The sequence below is a fragment of the Ovis canadensis genome, chromosome 3 (assembly GCF_042477335.2).
Source record: "Ovis canadensis isolate MfBH-ARS-UI-01 breed Bighorn chromosome 3, ARS-UI_OviCan_v2, whole genome shotgun sequence".
Taxonomy (NCBI): domain Eukaryota; kingdom Metazoa; phylum Chordata; class Mammalia; order Artiodactyla; family Bovidae; genus Ovis; species Ovis canadensis.
Window position 1 is genome coordinate 96,165,990 of NC_091247.1, and position 16,468 is coordinate 96,182,457.

Here is a 16,468-nt window from a genome sequence, read left to right on the forward strand (position 1 = left end):
TCTACCTCTGCTTTGCTTGCCAAGGAGCTTAGGAAAGCAAGCCTTTCAGCTTGTTATGGGAGGTGGGGGTGCGAAGGGTGGGGGATCCTCAGACTCTAGACCCTGACCCAGGCAGCCAACACTCCTCAGAGTCTACTCAGGAAGTAAGAAGCTGGAGGGACCAGGATCATTCTGGTACGAAGTTTGGAGGGAAAGGGAAAGAGAGTGGTAAACTAAGGGAAGAGCAAAACCAAAGTCTTTCCTTTCCTTTCAGTAAGATTAAGGGACCTGAGCAGTTTCATAGAGAAGAAAAACAAAGTTTCTTGACAAGGAAGCTTGCAGTCCATTCTGCCTCTAGCATCAGAACAGAACTGTTCAAAAAACAAGACCACTTTGAATAAAAGGACATGTTTCTGAAATAAAGGAACTGAAAGCATAACTCATGACCCTTCAAAAATTTCATACAGTCTTTCTTGGTCTGCTTCTATTAATTACATTATCCCCATGTTAAGAATGTTGCCTAGGCACACAGCAGGATTCAGTACATATTTTGTAATGAAAAAATTTTTTACTTATCCGTTGCCTTTAATTTAATATCTAAATAGATACCATATTCTTCTATAATTACAATATGGAAATGTCTATGAACAAAATAGATAATTTTTTTTGTCATATGCTGAGGAAAGAATGGTGGTAGTAAGATTCATCCAAAGTTTTAGCAGCAGCATCAACGCAGCCAGAGTATGGTCAGTGTTTGGGGACAGAGGTAAATATCCGCAATCCATGCATACCTTTGATTTCTTCTTTTAGTGCCTAAGGAAGCAGAAGAGCATCGTCATTGTTTTGTATTTGACACTGATTACAGTAAGTCTCTACTGGAATAGTTTTATATATTAATAGCTTTATCTCTGTAGGACACTTTGGACACACACTCCCTTTAAACAATCTTCACCTTTTTTTTTGGAAAACACTTTTTTTTGGAATCACTATTTAAGTTCGCTCAAAACTCAAAAGGCATAAAAAGGCATGTCCTGAAGTCTCCCTTCCACAGCCGTCCCCATTTCCACCTCCCTCCCAAATATAAAACTTGTTACCTGCATGTGTATCTTTGTGAGAATTTTAAAAATGCATATTCAAGCTAATATGAATATATATTCCACCCCCCTACCTTTTAAAAACACACATGATAGCATGTCAAACACACTGTTCCACACTCTGCATTTTCCCCTAACACACGGTCTTTCCATCTCAGGCATAAAGCACACCCTCGTTCTTTTCGGTATCAGCACAGTGTTCCATTATACATATTCTAACTTCTTAGACTGCCCCAGTGAAGAGCTTCTAGACTGCTCCTTGTGTTTTGCTCTTTGAGCAAAGAACAGCTGTTCTTTAAAACCACACCGAGGAGGCTTCCCTGGTGGCTCGGTGGTAAAGAATTCGCCTGCCCTTGCAGGAGACGTGGGTTTGATCCCTGATCCAGGAAGATCCCACACGCTGCAGAGCAACTAAGCCCTCGCACCGTAACTACTGAGCGTGAGCTCTAGAGCCTGAGGACCGCAGCTGCTGACCCCTGTGCACCCTAGAGGCTTGCTGCACAACAAGAGAAGCCACCACAATGAGGAGCCCTCCCACCAGAGCCTGAGTGTAGTCCCTGCTCTCCATGACCACAGAAAAGCCCTAGGGGCAAGGAAGACCCAGCTTAGCCAAAAATAAATAAATGAAAAAAATTATATTAAAAAAAAACCCACACTGGGAATTCCCTGGTGGTCTAGTAGTTAAGAGTCAGCACTTTCACTACAGAGGCCTGGGTTCAATTCCTGGTTGGGGAACTTGAGATTTTGCAAGCTGAGCAGCACAGCCAAAATTTTTAAAAATTACTTGAATAAAAGAAAAAAAAATATATATATAGCTTCATGTAAAAATATTCTTTTTAAATAAAACCATGCTCATCCGCACCAATTCCCCAATTTTACTCTAGATCAGAATAAATAAAGTTGTAAAATAGGAGGTTTGTTTAAGGCCACAAATGATGTCAGGGCCCCAGCATAAATGAGGAACCACAATCAAATAGATATTTAGTCCCTGCAGCACCAGGACCTGAATGAGGCCAGAGGTCAGGCTCAGGCCTTCCTCCCCTGCCAACCCTGCTGCAGTGGTGTGGGCCTTGCTATGTAGCTGCTCCAGGTTAAAAGTACACCAGTACCAGGAGGTGACTTCTCCAAAGTGGAAAGTCTTTCAGGCATTAAACATTTAATTTCTCTGTAAAGTAATAACCAAACCCAGGCCAGCTCTCCTTTCCCTCTATCAACTATGCTCCAATATAAAATAAAATTTATGAAAAAAGAAAACAGACGCAGGGCTGGCCTGCAGAGTCGGCTTCCTAGGGCAATGACAGACAAATAAGCAAGGTTCCCCAGCAAGGATGGGACCAGAGAAGGCACGTGTTCAGCAGGGGCCCAAAGGAAACTTTGAGCCCAAGATGATACAGGTGACATTCTCCCAAGCGGAGGAGACTGCTGTCCTGCCCCTTGGACTTGGTGCAGGTTCCTCGCAGTGCTTACAGGTAAGATGGTGATGGTGATGGCAGCTGACGTTTACGAAGGGCTCATCATATGTCAGACGCTCTTCTCAGTGCTTTATAGGACTTTACCACTAATGCCTCCAAAGAGGCAAATCCTGTTACTCTCCCTGTTACAAATTAGGAAAGTGAGGCAGCATTTGAGCCCAGCAAAGAAGTGAGGGAGGGGCAGCCCAGGCAGGAGATCTGATCTGGGCAAAGAGCCAGAAGCATGGAGAGACCAATGGGCCGGGGCCGGAGGGAGGGTCCATGCCAAGAAGGATGGGAAAGGCCTGGAAGAGTCGTTTGGAACACCTGGATTTGACTTTCATGGCCACAACTGTGCTTTACAAAAGTTAAACTAGTTTACAAAGTCCAACTTTCCAGAACGATAAACACACTGATGGAGGGGTGAGTTTACAGACACAGGTGCAAGGGTCAAGGCTGGTATAAATTTCAAGTGAAATAAGCATAGATAATGAATACACTGGGCCTTAGTCAGGTTAAATCTGATGTTCCAGCCCCCTGCTGTTGTCATTGGGTCTGGGACAGCTGGAGCAGCTCTCAATCAGGCCATGCCTCAGTTTACCCACCTGTAAAGGAGTCCTTAAAGAGGCTTAAACGAAACCTTCAAATCTACAAGAACATGCATCTTTTTTGGTCTTATGTTTACAAACACTATTCAATACGCAATAATAACAGTAAACATTGATAGTAATATACAGGGGAATATAAAATAACTATTGGGTGGCCTGTTTTCCATTTTGAATAAAATTCGTATTTGCCTACAATACAACCCCAGATCGTTTCAGTTTATGTTTTTCTCAGGTCCTGAGTCCTGCTCACACGACGCGGTACTGCACTATGCCTTCCTAGGACGGGCAGTGCGATTCTGTCTCCGCTCGCAGGCCCTCTCAGATGCAGTAACGTGACAAAGAAGCACTGCTGCCTCTACTGACCTGATTCACCATCTGGTGCTGCTGGACAGTTCTCTTCTCTTTAAATTCTTCTGATTCAATTTTAATTTCATACATTGCCCCACAGCCTCCTGAAATAAATGTCATTTGAAAGTGTTTCTGTTATTAAGTTACAGCAGCCACAGTTACTTATGTCCTTGAATAAGTACCACACAATCCAAAGAAGGTCTGAATGTCATCATGCAGCAGAAAGCTGCTAAGATTGTTAGACAATCATGGCTTACGATCTGACCCTGCCTCCCCCTGGCAGGCTGCCTCAATCCCAAATGTGCTCTTCCTTCTGCAAAGCACCTGTATCTGGTACCCAGCACTACTGCTTCCAGGCGGGAAAGATAAGGCACAAAACATGCAGAGCCTCAGAAATGTCGGTTGTCCTACTAGTGCCTTTTATTAAGCCAGCAAATGCCATCGAAGAAGGTGGGAGGGACTGAATTTCAATGTCCCACTTCCCAAAGGACCAGTAATTGGTATTTTTAAAAATGCAAAAACACATTAAAATCTGATTTGAAAACCACATGCAGTAGTATCCGAAAGTAAAGGAATCAGGAAGTGTGAGAGATGAGCTGAATGCTATCATTCAGCAGAAAGCTGAATGATATGGACACAGCATTACAATAGACAGTGAAGACGTGCTAATCACAGAGTTGGGCTCTCCAGCACCCCTGCTCTACAAGCTGAATTAAAGGTTTCCCTCCGGGCTATGGCAGGTAAGGGACAGCTCTCAAGGCAGAGTTTGTGTGGACCCATCTACCCCTAGACCAATCTTTGTCTCCATGTGGCTAGAGAGCTAGGGCTGATGAAATGTGCTGCTCTAGCATGAAACAATTCAGCAAGAAAGTGCCATTCATTCAATAGGCTTTGTTAAGCTTTTCTTATATGTTCTAGGAGACTAAGCTTTGGCTAAACCAAGGTTCCCAGCCTTGATCCCCTTTCTGCACTCTACCCAGGACTAGGCAGAGCCAGACCAGAGGTCAAGTTCCAGCTCTGCCCTAACTGGGCCTGTGGCAGGTACAGGACTGGTGACGCCAAGACCTCAGCATTGCCCTGGGATCCCTGCAGAGGGCTCACTCAACCTGCCATTCTAACAGATCTTTAGATTGGTTCATTTCCTATAGTGACCAGGATAAAAGGACTCTCTGAACTTTCTCCTAATCCTTGTAAAAGTTATGTTCTCAGAGAAGCCAGTGAGCCCTAGAGCAATGGAGAGTGATAAAGACTATCTGAGTGTGGGAATCACCAACTCTTCCACAGGCGTGTCTGGATAAAGGCCTTATCTTTCCTGTCCAGTAGGGGGCAGACATTGATTGCCCAGCCTGTTCCTAATACACAGTCAGCCTGAACTTCTGAGGCCCCAGGGGTTATTGGAGAAAGGCAGGGCCTGGCTAGGGCTGGTCACTGGGCTCAGGACAGTCTCCCTGAGTCCTGATTTTGCGGCCACCTCCCTGTGAAGGGCCAGGCAAGTTCTTTGGCCTCTCTGGACTCATTCTTCCTGGAATCTGTTCCAGCTTTGGCATTCTAGGGTATCAGAAGAATGTGGGGAAATTAAAGTCTGGCTCATCTCAAAGTCAAACTAAAGACTGGAGCTGAGCCCCACGGTGACTGAGAGGAATCTAATCTGAGCCGGGCCAGGTTGGCAACCATGAGTCCTTAAGTAGTTCCCTGCTTAAGTCTCTGCATTCCCATCTCCACCCTTTCCGGGAGAAGAGGCCAAGGTCTATCTGTCCAAAATCCATACATCCTGAAAAGCCACTGGTGGTGGGTATCCTCCAAGTGCCCTACCCTCTTCCCCTCCAGCAAGTAAAATCCTACCAAACTCTGTGGGAAAGATGAGAGGAAACCTTACCTGAAATGTCAGTGACTTTGATAGCTGTAGCTCGAGGAAACTTTTCTCTGAGAATCTGGGTCACTTTGAGCTCCCCCTCGGTCTGTGAGGCAAACATGCGCTGGGCCCAGTGGAGAAGAGGAAGCTGCCACAGAACAGACGAGAGTCACTGTGCAGGCCCCTCTGACCTCCCCTGCAAGGTAGGGCCCTGGGCTAAACCGGGGGCACTGCATGGCATCGGATGCCCATTTAAGTTCCTCAGGATGCAGAATAAACTTTTTTTGAGGGAGGAGTGGAATTGTAAATAACTAACTTAGACTCCAGAGATAACAAGGTCCCTAAGTTAATTCAACAGATGTTTATTCCTCATGATAGTGAGACACTATCATGAAGACAGCTTTAGTGAGGTGCCTAAAGCACCAAGTGATATGCCCAAGGTTGGATCCCTTAGTAAGATGCAGACCAGAAGAGGCCAGGCATGCCCTGCTTGGGCAAGCATGCTGCAGACCATGTACTAATGGGACCAAATAGCACCCACCCTTTAGGCCTGATTAACATTCCACATTCTCTCCAGTGGGGTATAACCCTGTGACCTACTGCTCAATAAGGCAGCTATTCTCTGCAATCCTTACTGGAAAGAAGAAACAGAATTCTATGAAAGGACCTGAAAGAGGAACATTTTTAGACTATTTACCATTGGAAGCAACATTCTTCCCTCCCCCAATAGCTACCCTAAGGAGCCAGTGCTTCTGATGGGAATGTGTCAGCCCTTAGGGATGCAGATGCAGAAAATCATGTCAGCAGCCCCTTGGCTAGGTCAAGCACATGCTGAAAAGAAAGACTGAAAATAGCATGGCAGGGACTTGCCTGGAGATCCAGTGGCTAAGACTCTGCACTCCCAATGGAGGGGGCCTGGGTTCGATCCCTGGTGGGGGAACTAGATCCCACATGCAGCAACTAAGAGTTTGCATGCTGCAACTAAGACTCTTGTATGATGCAACAAAGATCAAAAATTCTGCATGCTTCAGCTAAGACCCAGTGCAGCCAAACAAATCAGTAAAAATAAATATTGAAAAAAAGAAAATAGAGTATGGCAGGGCTTCAGTGCCAGGATAAAGACTTTGGACTTTTTACACAGGCTTCCTGATGCCAGTGTAACAATGCCTTTTGAAGCAAGTCAGGAAAGATTCCCAGATAAGAGTATCCTTAAAAAGGGAGTAGTACCAGGTTCCCTGGCTGGAGGAGGATGGTGGGCGGAGTGCTGCTCACATGCTAGTGCTGAAGGTACCATCTGTTCACCCCCTCAGTCTTGCCCATCCTCAGGCCTTTTCTGATGGCCTAGAGCAGGGTCCTGTGTTATAGAACCTCAGAGCAGTCTTTAAAATACCTTGTGCACTGATTCTTTCAACAATTGGTCTTAGAGGCCAAGACATGGGTCTGTCCTGCTATTGCAGTCTTCCAGAACTGACCCAGGGCAGGCCCCCAGGAGAACTTGAGTGATGGATGAATGAATGAATGAGCAGGGGGGAAAATCCACACAATTCAGGGCATATGTACTGTGTGGTCAGTTGCTCAGTCGTGTCTGACTCTTTGCGACCCCATGGACTGTAGCCCAGCCAGGCTCCTCTGGCCTTGAGGATTCTCCAGGCAAGAATACTGGAGTGGGTTGCCATGCTCTCCTCCAAGGGATCTTCCCAACCCAGGGATCAAAGCCAGGTTTCCTGCATTGCAGGTGCATTGTTTACCGGCTGAGCCACCAGAGAAAACCGGCATATGTACTGCTGCTTTTGCTGCTGCATCGCTTCAGTTGTGTCCGACTCTGTGCGATCCCATAGATGGCAGCCCACCGGGCTCCCCCGTCCCTGGGATTCTCCAGGCAAGAACACTGCAGTGGGTTGCCATTTCCTTCTCCAAGGCATTAAAGTGAAAAGTGAAAGTAAAGTCGCTCAGTCGTACCCGACTCTTGGCGACCCCATGGACTGCAGCCTACCAGGCTCCTTCGTCCATGGGATTTTCCAAGCAAGAGTACTGGAGTGGGGTGCCATTGCCTTCTCCGGGCATATGTACTAGGTACCCGCAAAGAAGTCCTAGCAGGCAGCTGAAACGCAGGTCAGGAGAAAGATCTGGAGGGAGACTGAGTGCTGTTCAGAGGGACAGAATCCTATGTTGTGGACCTGGGTAAGACTGGGTGGACGGGAGACCTCCTCTGAAAACAGTGCCCTGGGGGTGGGGGTGGGGGCAAAGGCAGAGGGTAGCCAGGTGGCAGGCAGCGCAGCAGTCACTAAAGGGTGACAGTGGGGTTAGCACTATGACTCCTTGGGAGAAGTCTTTCCCTCATCTCTGCTGATCTGCAGGCAGCGGCCTTTAAACCAGCAATCAATTGACAAAACCCCTGGAATGTCGATTGTCCACAATGAAAGTCTCCAGCAGCAGTGCCCTTCATGCTCGGGGGAGGCAGGTCCAAGAGAAGGAAGAATGTGAAAGGAAAGCAAAAGAAACGGATGGAGTGAAGGGAGAATGAATCGGCAAAGGGGAGAGAAAATTAGGAGAGCGTATGGTGAGTGCCCTCTACTGGCTCCCTACTACAGGAGTGTGAGATTTGGAAAGGGTCAAGGTCACAGAAGCCAGGAGGACGTTCCGGAGCCCTGACTCAGTCACAGGAACCAGCACGCACGCCGCGACTCCAGGCTCTGACTCCATGTCTTCGGCTCGGTAAAGCAACATTGCTTTTTCCGTGCCTGCTGTATTACGACTGTTTATGCATCCGTTCCCCTCGGCCTCAACCCCCACCCCGTTGGGGAGCTCCCCCAGCACGCGCCGGCCCTGACACTTCTCTCAGTACCCGTAGCCGGGGCCACTGAATGAATGAACCAGCAAATCAATGAATGAGAGAAAGGAAGGCGAAGCCCCTGGCCCGGCGCGTCGCCCTCCGCAGGCCGTCTCTCCAAACCCGGCCCGCCCCGCGGTCCCAGCGCAATTCCTGCCCCGGGGAGAGTGGCTCGGTCCCCGTCCGCGCTCACCCGGCGGGTTCCGCGAAGCAGAGGCACTGCCGCGGCCGGGCTCCACGCCGCCATGCCCGGCCGACGCGGCCCGCCGTCCGAGGTCGCCGCGTCGCCCGAAAGACGCGGAGTCCGGGACCAGAGCCGCCGCTGCACAGGCGAGGCCGCCCCCTGCTGTCCGGAGGCCGCGAGCCGCCCCGCACGCCCAGGACGCCCAGTCTCACCTGGCCTCCCAACCCTCGCCCCCAGTGGGTCCTTCCGCCTCGGCCTAGAAGCCGGTGCTCGGACTTTCCCTTGTCCCAAGAACCCTGGTGCCCTAGGTGGAACGCCCCCATTCCTACTCTCCACCAGAAAACCTGCTGCTAAACGGAGGAGCTTCGACTTCTCACTCCATGAGGGACCCGGGGGAGGATTTTAAGCAGGGGAGTCGTTTTCAGATTTGAGCTTTAGGAAGATCACTGGTCCCTGCGAAGAGCGGGGACAGTCGCAGTGGTCCAGAGACTAAAGGCCTGAACAGCAGCAAGAATCGGAAGAGTGGACTCGGACACCTGGGAGGTGAATGAATGGACTGGAAGACGGTATTGGCGGGAGAGGGGATGAAGGCGTCAGGGATGACTCTCAGGTTTCTGGCTTGGACAATGAAATGGGTAGAGGAGGACTAGGTTTGGGGTGAAGAGGGTCGACTAACTCAGTTTTGGATGTCTCTGAATTGAAGGTGCCTGCAGGAAATGGCTCAGCAGAAGAGCCACTTGAGCCACAGATCTTGCATAGCCTGGCAAACTCTTGAGTTGTTTTGCAAAATTCAACCACTCCCATCCCCTGGAAAGCTCAACCAACCCATTAACTGGAAGCTAAGAAATGATATTGACCTTTCCTGACCCTCCTGACTTGAATCAACTAAAACTTTGACAACTTTTGCCCCCGTTCCAGACTGAATTCTCCTGAGCCAAGACCCTTCATGAATGTGTATATAACCTTAGCTTAAAATTTCTCCACTTTTGCTCTTGGGGAGATACTGTGTTCTCCTTACTTGTTGCTGTCTGATCACTAAGTCATCACCAATCCTTTGCAACCCCATGGACTGCAGCATGTCAGGCAGGCTTCCTTGTCCTTCACTATCTCCCCGGATTTGCTCAAACTCATGTCCATTGTCAATGATGCCGTCCAACCATCTCATCCTCTGTCACCCCCTTCTCCTCCTGCCCCCAATATTTCCCAGCATCAGGGTCTTTTCCAACGACTCGGCTCTTTGCATCAAGTGGCCAAACTATCGGAGCTTCAGCTTCAGCATCAGTCCTTCCAATGAATATTCAGGGTTTAATTTCCTTTAGGATTGACTAGTTTGATTTCGTTGCTGTCCAGGGGACTTTCAAGTCTTCTACAGCACCAAAATTTGAAAACATCAATTCTTTGGCACTTAGCCTTCTCAATTGAAATATAGCCTTCCTTATTACTGGACTGCGTGTACCTCCCTATGCAAACTGTGCAACAAGATGGCTTATGTGGTAACCAACTCATCTTTTAAAGTCAGTTCAAGCCTTGTCTTCTGATCATATTCTGTTCAGCACCAATAAAATAATCTGTCACAGAAAAACCTTTTGTCTCCTGTGGGTAGGTTGCCTAAGCCTGAAATAACCTTTTTACTTGGCTTTTAGGGCTTTTCATTTCTGCAGCCCTTTGGAACTCCCCTTTACTGGCTAGATGAGATGCTGCCTGAATTAAGAGTCAATAAAGCCAATTAAAAATTTAAATTTTACTGTTGAATTCTGTCTTTTTACTATTTTGACCCTCATAATTTTTCCTTTCATCAGTGCTAATGCTCTGTTGCATCCAACTCTTTGCAACCCCATGGGTTCCTCTGTCCATGGGATTTCCCAGACAAGAATACTAGAGTAGGTTGCTATTACTTCCTCCAGGGGATCTCCCTGACTCGGAGATTGAATCCATGTCTCCCGCAGCTCTGGCATTTGGCAGGCAGATTCCTTACTACTGAGCCAGCTGGGAAGCCCCAGTTTCTCCTTTGCATTACTATTAATAGCCTCATTTTTTTTTTTTCTTTGCTTGATTCTTTAACAATTAGGGTTGGTGGGATTAGGGATAATTTACAAACTTTCAATTTTTCTTCAGAGATGTAACTAAATTGCCAAAGATATTTCTTCCAGAGTATAGTGGAGAATCACCTCTTTACTACTCAAAACAGGGTGGTCTGAGTGAGGCAGACCATATCCCATGACCTAGGCAGGTTGATCAGATTTAGGGATTGGCTTAGTTGGCCACATGATCTGAGCCAGACCAATCAGAATTGGTCTAGAGACTTTTGGGAACTAAGGAAAATAAAGGATCATTTGCACCTGGATTGCTAAACTGGTAGAGATGTACTCTTGGGGACCATCTTTGTAACCATGGGGTTAGTGCCATAGTGGAAATGAAGCAGGCAAAGAATAAAGGAGAGCTGAGAAGAGACACATGTTTGACATTGTTTGTGTAACTGGAAACAAGCAGAGCCAGAACTGAACACTAAAGTAATTTTAATTGGTTTAGTTATTTAACGAAGAGACCAGTGTTAAATTCACTGAACTGCATTTGCAAAATTCCTTGTTTCCCTTACTGAAAATCAGTACTTTTGCTCCAACAGTCTTCACCCCATAACTTAACAGTGGCTCACTTTTTTTCCCCGCCCCAGCTGTGCTGGGTCTTCATTGTAGCCTACGGACCTCTCTTGCTACAGAGCATGCAGGCACAGTAGCTTAGCTGCCCCATGGCAACTGGGATCTCAGTTCCCTGACAAGGGATTGAACCCATGTTCCCTACATTAGAAAGCAATTTCTTAACCCCTGGATCACCTGGGGAGTGATTTTGGACTATCCGTTTTAGTATCTTTCTTCTACCCTCAGTTTTTGGAACTGCTGTTGGAGCCACCTGAAATGAAAATTGTCCATTATTTGCTTAATTAAAATCTTTCAGAGTCATCACCTATAAGCAAAAAACCCAAGTCCCTTCATTTGACTTACCTCTACCTATCTGTCCAATTGAAACATATCCTTCACTAATACTGGACTGCTTCACTTCCCTATACAAACTGTGGGAAAATGGTTATGCTGCAACCACCCATCTTTTAAGGCAGTTCCAGTTTTGTCTTCTCCAGGGAGCCACCTGACGCAGGGTCCTTTCCAGTGAGTCAGCTCTTCCCTCAGGTAGCCAAAGTATTAGAGCTTTAGCTTCAGCATCAGTCCTTTGAGTGAATATTCAGTGTTAATTTCCTTTAGGGTTGACTGGTTTGATCTCCTTTCTGTCCCAAGGGACTCTCAAGAGTCTTCTCCAGCACCACATTTCGAACCCATCAATTCTTCCACGATCAGCCTTCGTTCTGGTCCAACTCTCTCATCCACACAAGACTACGGGAAAAACCATGGCTACGACTATACGGACCTTAGTTGGCAAAGCGATGTCTTTGTTTTTTATACACTGTCTAGGTTGGTCATACCTTTCCTTCCAAGGAGCAAGCATCTTTTAATTTCATGGCTGCAGTCACAGTCCACAAAGATTTCAAAGCCCAAGAAAACAAGATCTGCCACTGCTTCCACTTTCCCCCCTTCTATTTGCCATAAAGTAATGGCACAGATGCCATGATCTCAGTTTTTTGAATGAGTTTTAAGCCATCTTTTTTACTCTCTCACCTTCAAGAGGCTCATTAGTTCCTCTTCACTTTCTGCCATTAGAGTGCTATCATCTGCGTATCTGAGGTTGCTGATATTTCTCTTGAAAATCTTGATTCCAGTTTGTGATTCATCCAGCCTGGCATTTTGTATGACGTACTCTGGGTATAAGTTAAATAAAAAGGGTGACAGTATAAACCCTTGTACTCCTTTCCCAGTTTTGAATCAGTCAGTTGTTCCACGTAAGGTTCTAATTGCTGCTTCTTGACCTGCATACAGGTTTCTCCAGAGACAGGTAAGATGGTCTGGTACTCCCATCTCTTTAAGAATTTTCCAGTTTGTTGTGATTCACACAGTCAAAGGTTTTGGCGTAGTCAATGAAGCAGATGTTTTGCTGGAATTTCCTTGCTTTCTCTATGATCCAACAACTGTTGACAATTTTCTAAACCCAGCTTGTAGATCTTTTCCAGTCCTGTGGCCACTGTTGAATTTTCCAAATTTGCTGACATATTGAGTGTAGCACTTTAACGGCACCATCTTTTAGGATTTGAAATAGCTCAGCTGGAATTCTGTCACCTCCACTAGCTTTTTGTAGTAAAGCTTCCTAAGGTCCCCTTGATTTCACACTCCACGATGTCTGGCTCTGTGAGTCACTGCATCATCATGGTTATTCAGGTCATTAAGACCTTTTTTGTATCTTCTTCTGTGTATTCTTGCCACCTCTTCTTAACCTCTTCTGCTTCTGTTGTGCTGTGCTTAGTCGCTCAGTCACGTCCAACTCTTTGTGACCCCATGGACTGTAGTGCACCAGGCTCCTCTGTCCTTGGGGATTCTCCAGGCAAGAATACTGGAGTGGGTTGCCATGCCCTCCTCCAGGGGATCTTCCCAATTCGGGGGTCGAACCCAAGTCTCCTGCATTGCAGGTGAATTCTTTACTGCGAGAGCCACCAGGGAAGTCTCTCTACTTCTGTTAGGTCCTTCCCCTTTCTGTCTTTCACTGTGCCCATCCTTGCAAGAAATGTTCCCTTGATATCTCCAATTTTCTTGAATAGATCTCTAGTCTTTTCCCAGTCTATTGTTTTCTTCTTTCCATTTTTCATTGAGGAAGGCCTTCTTCTCTCTCCTTGCTATCCTCTGAAACACTGTATTCATTTGACTATATCTTTCCCTTTCTCCCTGGCTTTTTCCTTTTGTTCTTTCCACAGCTATTTGTGAAGCCTCCTCAGACAACCACTTTGCCTTCTTGTACTTCTCTTTTGGGGGGATGGTTTTGGTCACTGCCTCCTGTCATGCACTGTCTACCAGATCTACTCCCTTGAATCTACTTGTCACTTCCACTGCATAATCATAAGGGATTTGATTCAGGTCATACCTGAAAGGCCTAGTAGTTTTCCCTACTTTCTTCAATTTAAGTCTGTATTTGGCAATAAGCAGTTCATGATCTGAGCCACAGTCAGTTCCCAGTCTTGTTTTTGCTGACTGTACAGAGCTTCTCCATCTTTGGCTGCAAAGAATATAATCAATACTGACTTCAGTATTGACCATTGATGTCCATGTGTAGAGTCATCTCTTGTGTTGCTAGAGTGTTTGCTATGACCAGTGTGTTCTCTTGACAAAATTGTTAGCCTTTGCCCTGCTTCATTTTGTCTCCAAGGCCAAAATTGCCTGTTACTCCAGGTATCTCCTGACTTCCTACTTTTGCAGTCCAATACCCTATGATAAAAAGGACATCTTTTTTTTTTTTTGGTGTTATTTCTAGGTCTTGTAGGTCTTCATAGAAGTGGTCAACTTCAGTTTCTTCAGCATCAGTGGTTGGGAGAGACTTGGATTAAATGAACCTAGATCATTCTGTTGTTTTTGTGATTGCATCCAAGTACTGCATTTTGGACTCTCTTGACTAGGAGGGTTACTACATTTCTTCTAAGGGTTTCTTGTCCACAGTAATAGATATAATTGTCATATGAATTAAACTCTTCCATTCCTGTCCATTTTCATTCACTGATTCCTAAGATGTTGACATCCACTCTTGCTGTCTCCTGTTTGACCACGTCCAACAGACCTAACATTCCAGGTTCCTATGCAATACTGTTTGTTACATTATCAGATTCTACTTTCACCACCAGTCACATCTACAACTGAGTCATTTCCCCCTTAGCCCAGCGGTTTCACTCTTTGTGGAGCTATTAGTAACTGTCCTCTGCTCTTCCCCAGTAGCATATCAGACACTTTCTGACCTGGGGCTACTCTTCCGGTGTCATATCTTTTTGCCTTTTCATGGTTCTCCTGCTAAGAATACTGGAGTGGTTTGCCATTCCCTCCTCCAGTTGACCATGTTTTGTCATAACTCTCCACTATGACCCATTCATCTTGGGTGGTCCTGCACAGCATGGCTCATAGCTTCATTGAGTTATGCAAGCCCCTTTGCCACAACAAGGATGTAACCCATGAAGTTGTCTTTAACTTCATTCAAAAGTTTTGTTAGACTGTGACAGCTGTAGCTTGCATTTAAAAAAAAACACTATCAAAATTGGTGAATTTTTGCAATTTTAATATTGAACGTGGTCTGTCAGGTTTTGTGCTGGAGATTTCTCCCTGGACGATACTCCACAGTTGGGTAGACTAGTTGAAGTTGACAGTGATCAGATCAAGACATCAATTGAGAATAATGTTACACCATGAGGGACATAGTTGACATACTCAAAATACCAAATCAATCACTGGAAATCATTTGCATGAGCTTGGTTAATCACTTTGATGTTTGGGTTCCACATAAGCAAAAAAAAAAAAAAAAAAAAAAGCCTTCTTGGGAGTCCTCTATTATGAGCGGTTTCTGGAAAACCAAATGATTAGACCAACCGGGACTTTAGTCAACAGAAAACTCAATCTTCCAGGTTTCCTTGATAACCAGGTAAAAAATGTTACAGATTGGCTGGGAAGTTGATTCATCTGCTATATTCACCATATTGCACCTTCAGATTTCCATGTATTTCAGTCTTTACTAAATTCTCTGAATGGAAGAAAATTTCAATTCCCTGGAAGACTGTAAAAGGAAGCTGGCATAGTTCTTTGCTCAAAAAGATAGAAAGTTTTCAGAGATAGAATCATGAAGTTGCCTGAAAAATGGCAAAAGGAAGTGGAACAAAACGGTGACTACATTCTACAGTCAAGTTCTTGGTAGAAATGAAAAATGTGTATTTTGACTTAAGAACCAAAGGAACATTTTGGACAACCCAATGTCTTTTTTATCCACTGGTCCATAAACTCCATGACAGGATCTTGCTTTATTAACCTGTGTCAAAGGCCCAGCATGACACAGGACAAAAAGAGCATGCACTGATTGACAGTGGGTGAATTTGAACCTTTTTAGAAAAGGATTTTCAAAACAAAACAATCTATCTTGGGCTTTCACTTTTCCCTTAACTCATTTGCATGACTTTTTAATTGCAGTCATTTTATGTTATAGAGCCTCCTAGCACTCTTGAGCATACAGAACTTTTACAAATGCAGCCAAGAGAAAAAGACCCACCTGCTATGTACTTGAAGTCTGAGCTTTTGTGACATATTCTACAAAATACTGAAAATCCCTAATGTACGTCTCAACTGCCACTCCCTCAATAGGTCACTGTAAGGATTAAATGCAATAAAACTGTTCAAAGTATTCCCCCTCCTCCCTGCTCAAAAAAAAAAAAAAAAAAAAACAAAAACAAACCAGGTAAGTAAGTTCCTCTAAGGAAGTGATATTCAAAATACTGGTCAGCCACAGATAAAGAGCTTGGCCTTATCTGTGAATCAATAATCTACTTTCTTCAACTAGCAAATCTGCTACAAAAAAATGTCAGCTGAACTAAACAGTGCACTCAGATACTTACATCAGAGTGAAAACTCATCTTTTCACAGAACAGGAACAAAAGTTCACTGAACAGCAGACTGTCCAGGCTTCTGTACCATCCAGGATTTTTCAAATAGTTTGCTATGAGCTCTGCACCCCAAGTTAAAATCCAGAAACTTTTCCTAGCCCCACATGCAGCCAGGAGAGAGCTATGTGACCGAGGGTCTGCCAAAGAGAACCGACAATTTCAAGTTGATTAGGAAGAGACTGAAACAGGAGGAGGTACTAAGTAAAGTCCTTTATTCTGGTCAAGGCAGATGCTTGACCAGCTTTGGGGAGGAGTTAAGGTTCACTGGCAACCCACTCCAGTACTCTTGCCTGGAGAATCCCATGGAGGGAGGAGTCTGGTGGGCTACAGTCCATGGGGTCACAGAGTCCAACACGACTGAGCGACTTCGCTTTCACGGTTCACTAACATCTAGTGGCCAGTAACAGGAAGGTAAGCTATAGGGTACAAATCTACCCCAATAGCATTGGGGTATTTGCTAGAAAACGTCCAAGGCATGGTTTGGACAGTTTCTGGCTGTGTGGCTTCAAAGTCAGACTCTGGCTTTCCCAAATATCATTTGAGTTCTTCTACTCACTCATG

At 45.6% G+C, this 16,468-nt stretch overlaps 1 protein-coding gene across 1 annotated transcript; it reads right to left on the minus strand.

Moving 5' to 3' along the window:
• Positions 1–527: 527 nt before the first annotated feature.
• On the minus strand, positions 528–8,508 carry BOLA3 (bolA family member 3). Its single transcript, XM_069580511.1, has 4 exons — positions 8,356–8,508; positions 5,357–5,480; positions 3,496–3,584; positions 528–792 (listed from the first exon to the last, which is right to left on the minus strand). Exons 1-4 carry the CDS (start codon positions 8,407–8,409, stop codon positions 727–729), a joined length of 333 nt encoding a protein of 110 aa, XP_069436612.1. The 5' UTR covers positions 8,410–8,508; the 3' UTR covers positions 528–726.
• Positions 8,509–16,468: the final 7,960 nt, after the last annotated feature.

Coding starts and splice junctions, on each gene's coding strand:
- BOLA3 (XM_069580511.1), bottom strand. CDS start 8,409: ATGGCGGCGTGGAGCCCGGCCGCGGCAGTGCCTCTGCTTCGCGGAACC. Junction 5,481..8,355: donor TGCTTCGCGGAACCCGCCGG/GTGAGCGCGGAC, acceptor GTTCTGTGGCAG/CTTCCTCTTCTCCACTGGGC. Junction 793..3,495: donor AGCACCAGATGGTGAATCAG/GTCAGTAGAGGC, acceptor CTGCTTCCTTAG/GCACTAAAAGAAGAAATCAA.